The sequence below is a fragment of the Callospermophilus lateralis genome, chromosome 2 (genome assembly GCF_048772815.1).
Source record: "Callospermophilus lateralis isolate mCalLat2 chromosome 2, mCalLat2.hap1, whole genome shotgun sequence".
NCBI classification, from domain to species: domain Eukaryota; kingdom Metazoa; phylum Chordata; class Mammalia; order Rodentia; family Sciuridae; genus Callospermophilus; species Callospermophilus lateralis.
The window spans coordinates 116010526-116027524 of NC_135306.1; the positions used below are offsets into that span (position 1 = coordinate 116010526).

Here is a 16999-nt window from a genome sequence, read left to right on the forward strand (position 1 = left end):
GGACTTACTTAATGTTTGAAAACCATACCTAAAAGAGATGAAATTCCTAGATCCATGTTAAGTTTTTGGATTGAGAATTTCTGATCTGTGAAATTCTACTTTTCAGAGAAATTCTGATCCAGCTATATCTAACATTTGGATAATAAGTTGTTGAGGGTTGTCAGGAGGAATAAAACATTTTTCTAAACAAATTTCTAACATCATCCTATACCCTCCACCTTATATCTAATAATTACTTCTAGAGGCCATCAGGTTTTGTACCATTGTAATCATTTTTCTCCCCATAGGACCCAAAATGGCCTTGAGATTTGGTTTATTCCTCTCATGTTGTTTAGGAGGAGAATGCCTTTATTAATTGAGTTCAGCAGGGAGAAAGTCACAGCCTTAATTTTTTCCCTCTGTCAAGAATACCATCTTCTCTGTATTCCTTCAGGTCTGAGTCTCTTCTAAAAAGCCTTTCTAGACCTCATACCCTGAGATTTCTTCCTTTTCTGATTAGAAATACAGTGTCTTTACTAGGGCATAGAACTTGAATATAGAAACCTTGTCAGCCTGTCTCCCAAGAACATTGTTTACACATCTGAGATAAGCACCTTGCCATGCTTCTGTGTATCCCAGTGTTTAACAAGGTTTCTTGTACACTTTGGTTCTATCTATGTTTATTGACAATGAAAAGCAAAGACACTTGGAACTAATAAACAACTGTTAATCTGATTTTGGGATGGATTCTTGGACCACAGAAAATATAGCAGGTCATAAGTCCTGCAAGTCCTGAAAGGGCTATTTATGAATGAGGCTTCGAGTGTGTATATTTCAGTAATTCTCCTGAAGTACACAGTCCTTCTGTACAAATTCCTCAGGGTAACTTGTAAGTAGAGAATGTTTTTCCCCTTGAATATTTCTATTATCACTTGATTTTGAAGCATCATACCTATTGCAGGAGACCTTCTGAATGTGTGTGTGTGAGCAAGCCTGGCCTGCAGGTGAGAGTCCTACTCACAACATGTCTCACTAGCGAAAGGGTGTCTGACACAAGATGACTTTGTAGTCACACAGTCAGATCAAATAATATTAAGTAGTAAGTGATATTTTAAAAATCTGTTTTGGCTGTCTTCAGCTGTGGAGTTCACATAGACCTGACATTTAAACAAATTATAACTTCAAATTTGATAAATGAGGGAAATCCCAATTAGGGATATGAGATTATGGAACTGTAGTGATAAGGACAGACTAAAAATTTCCTATTGTAGTTTTGCAGAATAAACAGCTCATGTTTAAAATAATAATTGGGAAAAAATAACAATTGGGTTCCAGTAGCATTTTACCAGAATATCAGCCTTTATTTATCTTCTTAAATTAAGTGAATTTTCGAATACCTTTGTGAAATACTTCAAGATAAGTAGAGATTTTTGGTTTTGCTTCTAATTTCTGGGCTTATTCTGTCATTCCATGCTTAGACATAAAAGCATAAATCAGGTGACTTCCCAATGGTGCTAATAGCCAAAAGTGCGTGATTTAAGACAAACTTCTTTTTTTGTTTTGTTTTAGTTGTAGTTGGACACAATACCTTTATTTATTTTTTTACTACCTTTATTTATTTATTTTATTTATTTTTTTATGTGGTGCTTAGGATTGAACCTAGGGCCCTAAGCCACAACCCCAGCCCTAAGATAAGCTTCTGATGAAGGTTTTCCTGAGACCTACAACCATGGATTCCAGAATTACCTACCTCAGAGGGCTGTTTGGTCTTTTGCTTGCAGAAACAGTGTTTGGCAACTGGTGCCCTTGACCTTTGATTTGTCATTTTAGCCCAGAGTTTCAAGTTGCCAAATAAGAATGGGCTACTTTTCAATTTGTTTGCTTGCTACTTCAGCAGGGTTGTAGTCAGTGCTGGAAAGTTGTACTCTATGAGGCAGCTATTCTCAGCCAGAGTTGCATAAGACAGTTACCTGGGGACCTTTTTTAAATTATTTTATTTTTTTACCTCTGGATCTTTTAACATTGACACTCTGGTTGACCCCAAGGAATTCTGAGTCAGTATCTAGGTGTGAGTCCAGGCACCATTACTTTTAAAAAATGCCATAGATGATTGAGCATATTGGTGCACACCTATAATCCCAGTTTGAGGCCAGTCTGGGCAAAATAAAAAATTATAAAACAGTTTGGGAGTGTAGCTCAGTAGTGAAGCACTTCTGAATTCAATCCCCAGAACTGCAAAAACAAAAACAAAACAAATTCTCTCTAGATAATTTTTCTGATTGTAGCTAGAGTTGAACACCACTGCTGTTGACAAAGACTACAGGCAAACCTCACAACAAAGATCAAAGATAATTAAACAGGTAGAATATTTCATGGCTTTTTCTAATTCTGATCTAATTCTGGTTACCTAGGCCTTCATGTAGGCCTCTTTCCCCTCACAGCCCCTTTTCCTTACCTACTCTGCCTGTCAAACCTTACTTGCCCTATCTCCCATGCCCTTTGGGCCCAACTTGCTGGGGAAACAATTAACTAATATAGCACTGAAGTACACTAATGGATGTTAATAATTCACTGCAGTTCTCCTCCCATTGATTCTCATCTGAGTACATTGAATGATAATACATCTGGGAAAAAAAAAGAGATAACTACAGTTTTGGCAATTTCAGACCTATTCAGTGCTGTTTATTGATTTATTTATTAGGAAACAATGAGCAGGCAGGTCACCTTCAGGAAGACTTCCTGCCTTCAACCCTAACACTTGGTACTACTTAGCCTACTCAGGTAGGACCTGTGGCTGTATTGAGTAGAATAGTGAGAAATAAAATGTCTGTGGATATTAAGCTCTTCATACAGCTCAGGACACACGGGGAAGTCAGCTTTTACAGTTTTAAAAAACTTTAGTTCTGTTTATTTGAGTACAGTAAAGACCTTCCTTTGTTCTTTGGCCACTGGTCTGTAGAAAGAGCTTCCCTGGGGCTGCTGCTACCCCCTCACACATGAGAGCAAAGGTTAATCTCATTTTGAGAGAAATGACCTAAAATGTGTTCAGTCACCCAACAAGAAGACACCATGTTCCACTTATAAGTTGGTCTCACCTTTTTATTGTGTCCCTATTAAACTGTGTCTCTAACCCTCCCTGGTATTTCCTATACCTCATTCCAATTTTTTTCTTGCCAGTGAACTTTGTGGAGATATGTAGGAAAGGAGGCTGATTTTTTAGTGCTACATTTATAAAAGAATCTTAAGAATTTTTCTGACTGTCCTACTCCCTTTCCTTGTCTTTTTCTATATTTGTGTTCTTATAGCCTGTGATTACTAGAGATATTCTAAAAAAAAAAAAAAAAAAAAAAAAAAGTACCAAAGTTTAAATTTGCCATAAGATTTTTTAAAAAATATTAATATTTATTTATTTAGTTATTTTAGTTATTGGCGGACACAACATCTTTGTTTGTATGTGGTGCTGAGGATCGAACCCAGGCTGCACACATGCCAGGCGAGCGCCCTACCACTTGAGCCACATCCCCAGCCCCCATAAGATTTTTTTTTTGTTTATTTTGCTCACAACTTTAGGCCACCTTGTCTGCAAAGCCATTGTAGAGGATCCTCTACTGTCCAGTAGAGGGCATTCTACTCTCACTAAAAACTTCAAAGTGTCTTTCCCTCCTGCAATTTAGTTTGTTTCAGTATTTTGTATTCATGGTGTAATTTCAATATGTAAATTGTATTTTTAAAGAATCATGCACCCTACACTGCTTTCTTATAACCTTTAACAGTTGCAAAACTTTCTTGAAGAAAACCATATCCACAACTTAGCAGGGGATGAATTGTCCATTGTAACAGTGATTCCTTGGTTGGTAGATGATCTATAAGCGGACACTTCTCCATTAATTTCACTTCTATTTGCCCTGACCTTGAATGTATATGTACATAATAAAAGATATGTATTTAGTTGAAGGGGGAAATATATCAGCCACCTGCCCATTTTCAAATTTTCATATGAGAGAAAACCACATCACATACACATTGCTACCTTTACCACTGCTAATTTACTGGCATTGTCAAAAACAACTCAAAGGATATATAAATGTCTAAGTTTTTCTCCTTCAAATGCCTAAACATCATCTATAGCTCAGTAGTTTAATGGAGGGCAATAACATTTAGCAGGATCTGAGACCTGTGAAAGAAAGACCTTAGGATATCTTCATGTTCCCCATGCCTACACCATGTTGTGAAGAGTGAACATTTGTAGAAGGAAGTAGAATTTGCTTTTTTGGGGGGAGGGGGTGGGTATCAGGGATTGAACTCAGGGAAACTTAACCCTTTTTATTTTTTTATTTTGAGACAGGGTCTCCTTGAGTTGCTTAGGGCCTTGCTAAAATGCTGAAGCTGTCTTTGGACTTGCCATTCTCCTGCCTCAGCCTTCTGAGTCTCTAGGATTACAGGAATGTGCCACTACACCTGGTTAAACTTTGCATTACAAAAGTATCAGATAACCCACCTAGGCAGACTTGGTCCTTGAGGAATAAGGTCAGCTCTGCTGGATATAGAATGGGGATTCCCTTCTTCATGTGTGTGACACATGACACCCTCCTTTGAGCATAACATTAGAAACATGGGGACTATGTGGGTTTTGGGCTGGTATTTTGTTTGTTTGTACTTTTTTGTGTGTATGTAGTATTGGGGATTTAATCCAGGAGCACTCTACTGCTGAACTACACCCCAAGACCTTTTTGCTTTTTTATTGAACTTGTGATCTTCCTGCCTCAGCTCTGGAGTCACTGGTATTACAGGTGTGCAGCACCATGCCATATATATATATATATATATATATACACACACACATATATACATACATACATACATACATATATATCCTCTAGATTTGCTCTGTGGAGAAATAATGCAAATAACAATTAATACTTAAGAAGCATTTGGGATGAGTGTTAGAGCAATTACCTCTGCATAACACCATGTACAAGACCCTGAGTTTGATGCTCAGCACTGCAAAGAAAAAGAAAGAAAATGTTTGCTTTTTGTCAGGAATGATTTAATTTGCTTCTTCTCTCATAATCCTTACAATAATTTTATGAGGTAATAACTATTAACCTCTTCACATAGATGGGGAAACTAATGCTCAGAGATATGTGTTTTGCCCAAGATCATCTAGGTAGAAAATTGCAGACTGGGATTCAAATCCAAGCAGTCTGGCTCCAAACACCTCTTTTAACCATGATCTATACTTCCTGAATTATGAACTCTTTGTCATCATCCTTGTCCTGATTGTTGCTGTTTTGTAGTGCTGGGAATGGAACCAGGTCCTTGCCCATCCTAAGCTTCACCATTGAGCAATATCCCCAGCTCATTTTGACCTCTTTGAAGTCTCAGTCTTTGACTTCCTTTCTGGATGTTATGATGGACAACCTGGAAGGATTAGATGGGTAAAGAGAACAGGATCTAGTCAAGGTTTTTTTTTTTTTTTTTTTTTTTTCTTTTTTTTAAATCCTCTTCTTAATCCACTTTCCATAACCAGAGCCTGAAGATTGTCTTCTAAAGACACAGTGTGTAGATAGTACATTCAATCTTTGTAGGGGCTTTTCTAGAACACTGTGGGGCCCAGCTAATTTTAATCACATAGCTAGATCAAAGAGGGAGCTAATTTCCTGAAGTCCTAGAAGTTAGTGGAAATTCCAGTTTCTGATTACAGACCCAGCAGGATTTCTGTGGAGATATGAAAGGCATGTCCAGGGGATCTTGGCAGTGAGCCTTTCTCACTCCTGTGACTTTTCTCCTAACAGTTCTTTGGGGAGATCAGAAAAGGAAGCAGGAAGGAATATCATCTTCAGGGGAGACTCTGACCACAGGCTTTCTGGGGAACAGGAATGTTTTAAGTAAGTCCTGCCTTTGTGAAATCAAATTTCGGTGTAGCTGGAGCCTGAGGCAGTGTGCCAGCTGCTGAGAGCTCTGCTTACGTTGGCTGGGTCTAGTGCAAGACATGGTGATAAGAGGCTTGCAAAAGTAAGAGACAGGAAGCAAATCTGGCCTCTACCTTCTGGATATAGCAGGGCCCTGACAAGGAATAGCTGGGCAGGAGGAATCTATTAACTACATATACATCTGTGGATGTCACAGGCAACAATAGCCAGGAGGAAGCAGAGGAGCCTGCAGTATGGTAACCAAGACCAAAAGGTTTGTTTAATAGGTACTAATCTTCATGGTTCAGAATTAAAAAGCCTAGATGCAATGGGGTATACAGAATTGAATCCTGCAACAGAAAAGGGGCAACAATGGGAAAATGGATGAAATTTGAGTAAAGTCCCAGATTTGGCAAGTAGAGCAAAATAAGGTACAAATCTATGCATTGAAAAATTTCCTATGTCTGTTTCCCACATACGTAGTTATTTTACCACATCAATCAGTGTTACAAGTACATGTCCTTCTAGAGTTTTTAAAAATACATATACAAGCACATATGTGTGTATTTTTTTTAAAACAAATGGTAAGATACTATATGTACTGTCCTGGTTCTCACTTAAAAAAAAATCTAATTTTTTTTTCTCCCGATGGTGCAGGGGATGGAACCACCCAGGGCCTTGTAATGCTAGGCAAGTGCTCTACCACTGAGCTACACCCCCAGCCCCTAAGAGAATTTCTGATATCTATTAAAATCAAATTATCCACTTAGGAGGAATCTATTCTGAACATTTGCAGCTCAAATTATACCTGAAACTTCAATAAAACTATATACCCTGCTTTTTCACTTGATACTGTAACAAATTTTTGTTGAGCTATGTATAACATCCAGCAAGAAAACCAGGGGTCCTGTCTGGAAAACATTAGAGCCTATAGCAGGACTTGGAGGCCAAGACTTTTGAGAAAGGTCCGTGTGCTTGTTTGATCATCTTAAGTCTACCACAGTGGGTAGAGGAAGTCTAATTCTGGCTGCTGTTCTTGGGGAGTTGGGGTGCATTCCCACCTTAAGCATAGGTCTCCAGATGTTCTCTTTTTGTGTTTGGCATGGGCACCAGATTCAGTGAGTCCTTGGTAATAAGTGACACAATTTCTAACATTTGTGTAGTGTTTTCTATTAACAAAGCACGTAACATTGTGATCATATTCCTCACAACTCTTGAGAGGTAAAATTCCTATTCTACAATGTAAAAAAAAGTCTTATAGAAAGTCTTATAGAAGACCTTGAATCAGGTCTTCTGAGTCATGTACTCTTTTCATTCTTTCACACAGTCTTCCCTGTTGGCAAAACTTGATTGACCAGAATGTTTTCTTACCTGCTTTTACTTTCTCAGTAGATAATTACTATTGATGGCTAATATTTGAGGCTTCCTATTGCCAGGCACTAATTAAGCACTTTATATGAATTTGATCTTCTTATCAACCACATAAAGGTAAGCTTGACAATTCCACTCTATAGAGGCAAAACCCAAGATTCAGAGAGGATACATTTCTTGCCGGACTTGCAGCTAATAATTGGCACAGCTGGAATTCCTTCCTTCCTCTCCCCCACTTGCCTCCATACAGAATGTTACTAAATTTCCCTGGCTGGTCTCAAATTTACAATATTCTTGCCTCAACCTCCTGAGTCACTGGAATTATAGGAGTGTGCCACTCTATCTTTCCTGACTTCCAGAGCATATTCTCTTAACGACTATATGTACTGTCCTGAACTAGAACTGAGAGTTCCATTTCTTTAATTTGCTTGTTCCAAAACTTCAAGCAAAGTTTTGCTCTGGAAAACCAAATTTAAACGAAGTCATAAGCTGTGGAATAGTAGGGTCAAGGCAGGGAGTAGTGATATACCTGATTATGATTTCCACAGCTTCATCTGATTAAATTGTGTGACTTCAGGTAAAGTCTTTTTTTCTTTGTTAGAGAATTCCTGTCTATAAAAAATAGGATTAGAAATTTGCCCCCAAAGTAAACAGAGAAGAGAAAAAAGGCAAAAATATTGAGGGGAAATGAGTTCCATAGAATGATGACATTGTTTGCATAAATATAAACTTAAGATATCATTAATTGATAATTACTACTTTGTAATGATTTAAATATAGACCCGGGAATTAGTTTACCAGGGTCATCTCGATAAATGAATATTAGTTGTCACCTCCTTATCTGAGGGTTCTGCACCCATGGATTCAATCTACCATGAAACAAAAGTATTTTTCAAAAAATTATCTGTGCTGAACATGGAAAGACTGTTTTCCTTGTCCTTATTCCTTAAACAATATACCACAGCAACTATTTACATAGCTTTGACATTATATTAGGTATTATAATTAACCTACAGATGATTTAAAGTACATGGGGAAGACATATGTAAGTTATATGCTGTTTTGTAGAAGTGGTTTCAGCATCCTAAGGTTTTTGGCATGGGGAGGGGGGGTCCTAGAACTCATCAGATACTGAGATACCTAGGAATGACTGTAGTTGGAAAGTACCTCTGTGTGCCTTAAGTTTTCTGTACATGAACTAGGCCATCTGCCACTCTCTTGATGGCCCTTTCAATAGGACAATAGTCTGGTCTGCCCTGAGAGAACCACCCACAGTTCTCCTGCAGCTTATCTTCTCTCCACTGGCTGACTCTGGATCAGATCAGCATTTTTTTTTTATTATTAGTTACACATGACAGTACAATGATCTTGATATATAATACATTTGAATCAAATGGGGTATAATTTCTCATTTTTCTGAGTGTACAAGTTGCAGAATCACATTGGTCATATAGTCACGTATATACATACAGCAATACTATATGAGCACCTATTTGTAAATCCCCATCACTGTGAGAAAGAAGTAAGCTTACTAAATATGTATCGAGGGGCCCAGAGAGGATGATAATGATGTCATTCAGATTCCTCAGAATTGATCCTTTTCTCTTGTGACATACTGAGAGCTGTTTTACACCCAAGAGGTGATGGCTGTCAATTCCACCTGCTGTGCCTCCTCATATTATCAATGTTTTGTCTTATGGGAACTGGGCAAGTCCAAACCTGTCTTTCCTGGATTCAACCTGGATGAATGAACTGCACATGGGTGTCAGAACTCAATGCTTTTGTGCTGAGAATGTCATTGTTTCCTGAGGGCTGCCTTAAATCCTCAACCTAATCTCAGCCAATGCCTCCGGTGCTCCCTGGTCATTAGTTTTTAGTGGTGAGTGAGGAAAGTAGAGAGGAGGCCAAAGGGAGCAGTAGAGAGGAAAGGAAGATGTGGAGATTGCTCAATGCCACAGTACTGAACTGGTAGAGCTTGGCTACCTTCCAGGAATCCAGCAAGATGGATCATCTTGTTAATCTGATAGAATCCATAGCTAATAGAAACAGAACTGCTTATTGATAAGAAGCTAGAATTATTGTTTGCTTTTATTCTGGGCAGAAGTGACCTCCAAAGATTCTTTTCAGATCCTACCTGAGTAGATGTTTGTTCATTGACATGGAAATTATTTTTCCAAGTGAACTTTTTAAATGGATGTCTTTCAAATGTCAATTCATGTTAGAATTACTAGGGAGCACTGTAAAACATCTGGCTCCATTCTTAGGGACTCTGATTCAGTTGGTCTAGAGTGGAGGTCAGGAATCTGCATTTTTTTTTTTTTTTTTTTTTTTGGTACCAAGGATTGAACCCAGGTGTGCTCAACCACTGAGGCATCCCCAGCCCTGTTTTTGGTTTTGTTTTGAGACAGGGTCTCACTAAGTTGCTCAGGGCCTTGCTAAATTGCTGAGGCTGGCTTTGAACTAGTGATCTTCCTGCCTCAGCCTCCTAAGCAGCTGGGATTACAGGCATGTGCCCCCACTCCCAGCAGGAATCTACATTTTTAGCAGACATTTTAAGTGATTTAGATGGTAAGCAGACCACACTCCACCAAACACTGTCTTGGCCCAGTTTTTGAAATAGCTTTTTTCTTTCATAGTCTGTTTGATCACTTTCTTTATTGAAGGATTTATTGGCATTTCCATGTTTATTACCTGAGTTATTCTCACAGCATCACAGAAACTAGAGCAAGAACCAGAAGTGATTAGCTCTATTTTATTGAGAGTGAGGGGGCGTAAGGTATAATTGAGGCATAGGGAGAGGTAGGTCACCATGAGTCAGACAGCAGTGGGAACTGAAGTCCAGCATTGATGACTCTAAAACCAGACAATTTTCTGGCGCCTATTTTCTCAGCTTGTGATTTCATATTTAATCATAGTTATTCTTTAGGTCTCCAGTTCATTGGCTTGGGTAAACAAATCATATCTGAATTTTAAACAATATAGCTTAGCGTCTGTGTGTCAGTTTTTGTTAGCCTATTAGCTCTTCTAAGCTGAGCTAATATCAGTGATGATATATGTAGAACTGACTTAATCTGCTCTCTGAGCTTGCTTCCTTTGTCATTTCTGAAGACTTCTTACATAAAGTAAAAAGGATCAGATTCATCCTTTCCATAACAGTAGGAACTCTCTCTGATCTTCTAACTGGTAAAGTACTAAATGAAAAAACACTTATCCCCCTGTCTCTCAAATTTGAGTAGTATATGGGTCATTTTATATATATATATATATATATATATATATATATATATATATATATATATATATATTTTTTTTTTTTTTTTAGGTGTAGCTGGACACAATGCTTTTATTTTATTATTTTTTATGTGGTGATGAGGCTCAAACCCAGGGCCTCGCATGTGCTAGACAGCACTCTATCGCTGAGCTACAACCCCAGCCCTATGGGTCATTTTTAAAGGAAAAAAAAATTCTGAAAACTCTCAGTCCACTTAAAGTATCCTGACTATAATGTAACTTAAATTTACAAATATAAGCTAGGAATATAATGTTCTTTTATTTTTTATTTGTAATTCTCATACAATTACAAAACCAAAACAGACTTACAAATGAAATACAATCACAAAACTAATACTGGCATGGTGTGGTGGTGCATGTAATACCAGCGGCAGGGAGGCTGAGGCAGGAGGATCACAAGTTTAAAGCCAGCCTCAGCAAACTTGAGGCACTAAGCAACTCAGTGAGACCCTGTCTCTAAATAAAATACAAATAGGGCTGGGGATGTGGCTCAGTGGTTGAGTTCCTGTGAGTTCAATTCCTGATATAAAAAAAAAACAACAAAAAAACAAAAAACCCCACAAAAACAAAAACTAATACTATTCAAGTTATTAACATGAAAAATGATGTCTTTTGCTAAAACTAAAGCATTTCTTATATTGTGACTATGATATTGCCTGTTAAAGTTCAGCTTATTTTGAGTTCACCAAATGACCTATGATATCTTAATTTCCTCACCTCTTTTGGAACTATTGAGACCGCACAGCCCTGTGATATCATTTGGCTTTTATTTTGTGCTTAAAAGCATCTTTTTCATTTTAAATCTGTCTCTCTTCTTTTCTCATTATCTCAGAACAATCAAAACAGTACTGAAATACACAAGTAGATGCAGATTCTGAACTTATGTCGCAATACTGATTTATAGTCATTCTAATAATCTGAACATGCTTATGTAAATATAAAAAATTATAAAAACTAAAATTAAAACGCTAGAGAATACATCTACCCAGAACTAATTTGAGGAAAAACTGTTCAGGTCTACTGATTCCCAAACTTTCACTACTACTAAAGGCTCTGTCACATGGAGATGTGAGGAGCATAGTGAAGAGAAGAATGTGGTTTTTGTTGACTTCCCAGAGCCTCATGCTTTTAAAAAACTCTCCTAAATTTATTTATTAGTAATTTTAGTTTTATTACATGTATAATCATTTCAGAGCTTATCATTCTAAGTTGCTTAAGTTCCATTCCAAAACAAACATAGACAGGACATTTTAGTTATTTTGTGCTGATCTAAAAGGGTAAGGGAAGACTTTCCATAGCTTTGTAAGAAAAAACTCCCAGATCCTGTCTCTTCCTACTGCTGCCTTTGAGGACTCTTGGAGGTCTGGGGAGGCCAATTTAGGACTTATTGTACAAGCAAAGATTCTACCCCACCCAATTTGGAAGGATTAAAGCTTGTCCTAGTTTTGCTTGATTGTTGTACTTTTTGCATGCTAAAGAGCTAAAAAATGGGAGGAAGAAAATACAACAGAAGGCACCATTCCAGTACCAAACTGAAAAGAAACACAAAAACAAGAGAGCAGCATGTTTTCAACAGCTTGCGTGGAAAAAATATTGACTGGGGAGTTTGGACAGCACTGTTCATTTTCTCTCACCGCCCGCATTATTTGTCTTTCAGAGCAGGAGCCAGGCCAAAAGAAGAGGTGGAGGGGGTTCTGTAGAGGCTTGAGGCCAAGAGGGGGAAATTAGGGCTGGCGACCCAATGGCTCGGCGCCAGGATTAAGCCAGAGGAGACGCTAAAGCCTTTTTCCTCCTGGCCTCGGGCACCCTCTTTGGCTGCCTGAGTACTGAGCAGACACAACACGCATCACTCAGGTAAGGTCCCTGGTTGCTTCAGACCACAACGGCCAGGATGAATCCCTGCCCCTGTTTCTTTCGGCTGGGTAAAGGTCACAGGGGTTCCATTAGCTTTCTTAGCCCACCCTTTAGGAGTTCAGACCTACACCTCCTGCAATGTGGGTCGGGAGAAAGACTCCATCAGCGAACCAATTTAGTTGCGGGGCGGGGCCTGGGCGCGGGGCGGGGCCTGGGCGCGGGGCGGGGCCTGGGCGCGGGGCGGGGCCTGGGCGCGGGGCGGGGCCTGGGCGCGGGGCGGGGCCTGGGCGCGGGGCGGGGCCTGGGCGCGGGGCGGGGCCTGGGCGCGGGGCGGGGCCTGGGCGCGGGGCGGGGCCTGGGCGCGGGGCGGGGCCTGGGCGCGGGGCGGGGCCTGGGCGCGGGGCGGGGCCTGGGCGCGGGGCGGGGCCTGGGCGCGGGGCGGGCGGCGGCGACCAGCCGGAGAAGAAAGAACATGGCGGGCGCAGCGGGGCCCGGGACCGGCCTTGGGGCAGCGGGCGGAGATGGAGATGATTCGCTATACCCGATCGCAGTTTTAATCGACGAGCTCCGCAATGAGGATGTGCAGGTAATGAGCTGAGGCCGGGGAGTTGAAGTGGGCCCAGCAGGGCGTGTGGTTGACGCCGCGATGATGGAGGCCCACGGGTTGAGAGACCAAACTCGGAGCAGAAACTTGAGGGGGAGGCGAGGAAGGACTCTCGGGGGTCTATGATGGCCGCTCCCGACCGTCCTTGGGACCTCTCCCGCACCCTTTCCCCGAGTCTGTGAGGCGTTGGCTTGGTGCCCGTCAGTGCCTGGCGACCGTCGGACAACCGGCTTCCGGTCTCCGTGCTCCTTCCGTGCTACGCCGCGTCCAGCGCTGGGCCGGCGTCTTGTGGATGAGCCGTCGCGAGCTACTGGGGCGGCCTGCGGGTCTCAGGATGCCAAGGGGCCCTTTGAAGTTCAGTGTAATGCCTTCCTCGGTCTTGGAAACTGGCCGGGCTTGTTGGGTGGAAAGAAGGTAGGGATGGCTGATTAACCCAGACGAGTCAGTGTATCAGCTGCGATGAAATTTTTCTTTGAAAAGGCAGGTGTATTCAACCGTTTCATGTGCTTCACTACTGCCAGAGTTTGTTCTTTTTAAAATTATCTCAGTTCTTGAGTACTTTCATTCAGTCCTTTCTCTTATGGGCTCTTCAGTGTTTTGATTAGGAAATCTTTATTTTTATACCCGCATGCCCTCATTTCACCTGTTTGTCCCTTTTGTTTTTTGGTCTGAATTGCAGTCATTTCTTAGTTTGTTCTTATTTCCATTTTCTTTTTTAAAGCTCCGTCTCAACAGTATTAAGAAATTATCAACAATTGCTCTAGCACTTGGAGTAGAAAGGACCCGAACTGAACTGCTGCCATTCCTTACAGGTATGTATGTGTCTTTGTTTAAAGAAAGGCATGGACATTCTATTTTCCAGTGACTTTCAAACTTTTTTTTTTAGAGTTTGTTACCCAGCATATCATTAAGTACAAAATTGATCATGGTGCTTTCTGTGCGAAAGAAACAAAACATATTGTAATGTTAATAGCTAGGTATATTCAAACATTACTCATTTAGCTAGTGGGAAAGTAATTGATCTGGGAGTATGATTTTTTAGTTCTGTAAAACATATTCATGAAGACTATTGATAAAGAATGAAGAAAATGCTGTTAGGATTTTGACTAGACTATCTTACTATGTACATGTTGAATCTGTTTATGTTTTTGTGTGTGTCCTGCTCAGGGCCATCCATCTATTCTTATTGATGAGTGTCTGGTTGTTGTCATTTCCAGATACAATTTATGATGAAGATGAGGTACTATTAGCTCTTGCTGAGCAGCTGGGAAATTTTACTGGTCTAGTGGGAGGTCCTGACTTTGCCCACTGTCTGCTGGTAAGTACTTATCTCCTGCCTATCCTCCTTCTAGAACTTTTGTGGTATAAATGACACATTGTTTGGTGATAGACACATCAGCATTTTTTTATGCAGATCCTTTTATAGGTGCATAATCATAATGTTAGCCATTGAGAGAATAAATAATTTCTTAATTTTTCTGACTGAATATAAAAACTTCACCTTTCTGCTTCTATAAACTTACTAGTGTAGAGGAGGGGAAGAAAAAGATTTGATTGTTTTCCCCATATTGGAAACCTTAATTTTCATCTAGGAACATTTTGTCTTTAATTGTTCTTGTAACTTTTGCTTCTGACTTTGTAAATTTGATAAGTTCTATTTAGTTAACATTTATCGAAAGCCTAGTGTGTAAGGCACGTTGTAAGTTATAGTATAAAACCAGTATGAATCGAATGAGGGTTTTGTCATTATGTGTAGACAAATTATTACTATACAGTCTTAAATTGGAAAATATAAACACATGTAAAGTACCCAAGTAATAGCAAAAGGGGATTAGTTTAGCATCTATAGTTTCCTTCCACTATTCCCTCCCTCCCACTCCTGGAAGACTTCTTGGAAAATGATGTCTATGTTAGGTTTTAAAGAATGACTAGGAGTTCAGCAGTTGGACAAGGTAGGGATGTATGCTTCAGAGCTTTAAATATTGTCTATGTGATGCTGGCTCTTGTGATTTTTTTTTTTCTCCATTTTATGGAACTCCAGAGATAAATGGATTAATAGACAAGTATAGATTTATACAGATAAGTTAGATATGTACTATATATATGTATTTCTAAGTATGTCTGCCTGTGATTTTTCTACTTGAATGTCAAATAGATACTTCAAACTTAACTGCCTAAAACAACTCAGTTTTTCCTCACAAATATGCCTCTTATTTAGTTATGTCACCACAATATCACCACTATATCACCCAGCTACACAAGCCAAAATGTAGATTTCTTTTTCTTTTTCTTTTTTTAGTGCTGGAGATCAAACCCAGTAAATCACAACTCCTAGTCAGCCACATGATCAGGGTACATAACTGATTCTCTACAGTGTGGTTGAACTGTGATTGTTTGGTAGGTTAGGTGTATTCAAGGCATTTTCAACTTTCGGTATTTTTCAATTTATGATGGGTTTATTGGGATAATTCCTTTGGAAGTGGAGGAGCATCTGTAGTTTCCTTCCACTATTCCTTCACACTCCTTCAGTTTATTTTTCACCTAACATATGTGTCACTCTGCTGTGGTTCCAGTAAAATCCAAACTCCTTAGCTTAAAAGACCTTTCTGTGACCTGCCTCTATAGGCTTATCATACATCATGCTTCCTCTTCATAACTTCATTCTAGTCACATTGGTCTTCTTTTTCTTCAAATAAACCAAGCTAATTATTGCCTTAAGACTTACTCTTAAGTATTTTCTTTATTCTATTTCTCTATGGAGTATCAGTTACCTACCAATTCATTGATTGTCATTCCTCCATTAGAATGTAAACTTCCCGAGTAGGGAACTTGTTCACATATTTCTTCTGTATCTTCAGTGCTAAAACATAACAATAATTGCGTATTGAAAGAATGAGTTTTGTAGACTTGGATTTGTGAAAGTTGTTGGGTTCAAAACTTCTGGAGAGCTGACCATGGTGGTGCACATGGTGGTGCCTGAGGAGCCTGAGGCAGGAGGATTGCCAATTGAAAGCCAGCCTCAGCAAAAGCCAGGTGCTAAGCAGCTCAGTGAGACCCTGTCTCTAAATAAAGTACAAAATAGAGCTGGGAATGTGACTCAGTGGCTGAGTGCTCCTCAGTTCAATTCCCGGTACCCTGTCCACCTCAAAAAAACAAAACAAAACAAAACAAAAACAAAACTTCTGGAGAACGAAGAGTTGGGGCTAGAAATAAGCAGGTAATCAGGAGCCAGGAGGAAAAGGACATGGAGAAGTGGGCAGAGTTCAAATTAAGCAACAACTCACAAATGGTTCTGTAGAGTTTGGCCTTATTCTAAAGTAGTGATAGAGATTTAACTAGTGGTATTGTGTGTGAGGAAGTAATATAGACAGAGGCCATAACATGAAAGACCCTAGCAAGTAAAATATCTTTTTAGAGGACTTCTGATATATCCTCTAGGGAAGCTGAGTACTGTCTACCTCTGTATATCAAACAACTTTTGAAATATATTACTTGGGCAGACATAGAGTCCTTATTCTTTTGTTCACTTTGTTGATCAACGCGCTCTGTGTGGGGTTTTGTGTTTTTAATATGTGCAGCTTGTGTATCCTGAATTTACTTGGACTAGATGTAAACCCAGGAAGGCAGAGTTTCAGAGATTCTCTTTTACTTTTTCACTCGGTTGTGTCATATTTATTTACTAACCCTAGTCCAGATTATTAACCCCTTTGCTCTCTTCTGTAAAGCAGCAAGAAAGGTCATCTCCCAGCTCTACTCTTCACTTGATTGATCTGTGAGAAGCTCTTGCCCTTTGCTCATGGAAAAATTCTGAATATTTTCTGAAAAAAGTGATTTTTTAATTTTAATTTTTTGTAGTTGTAGATGAACTGCATGCCTTTATCTTATTTGTATATGGTGCTAAGGATTGAATCCAGTGCCTCACACATGCTAGGCAAGTGCTCTGCCACTGAGCTATAAACCCAACCCCAAAAGTGGTTTTTGTATGAGC

The 16999-nt window shown here is 39.6% G+C and overlaps 1 protein-coding gene across 8 annotated transcripts in view; it reads left to right on the forward strand.

The window, feature by feature from the left end:
• Window positions 1-12843: 12843 nt before the first annotated feature.
• The window catches only part of Ppp2r1b (protein phosphatase 2 scaffold subunit Abeta), a 33773-nt gene continuing 29617 nt past the window's right edge, over window positions 12844-16999 (forward strand). For 6 of the 8 annotated variants that reach the window (XM_076846430.1, XM_076846428.1, XM_076846429.1 and 3 more), the window contains exons 1-3: window positions 12844-12993; window positions 13733-13823; window positions 14229-14329. In XM_076846430.1, the coding sequence (XP_076702545.1) occupies window positions 12880-12993; window positions 13733-13823; window positions 14229-14329 (306 nt within the window). In that variant the 5' untranslated portion in view covers window positions 12844-12879. Of the gene's footprint in view, window positions 12994-13196; window positions 13492-13732; window positions 13824-14228; window positions 14330-16999 lie in introns of those variants that run through there. The other 2 variants (XM_076846436.1, XM_076846431.1) reach the window with 2 other exon arrangements.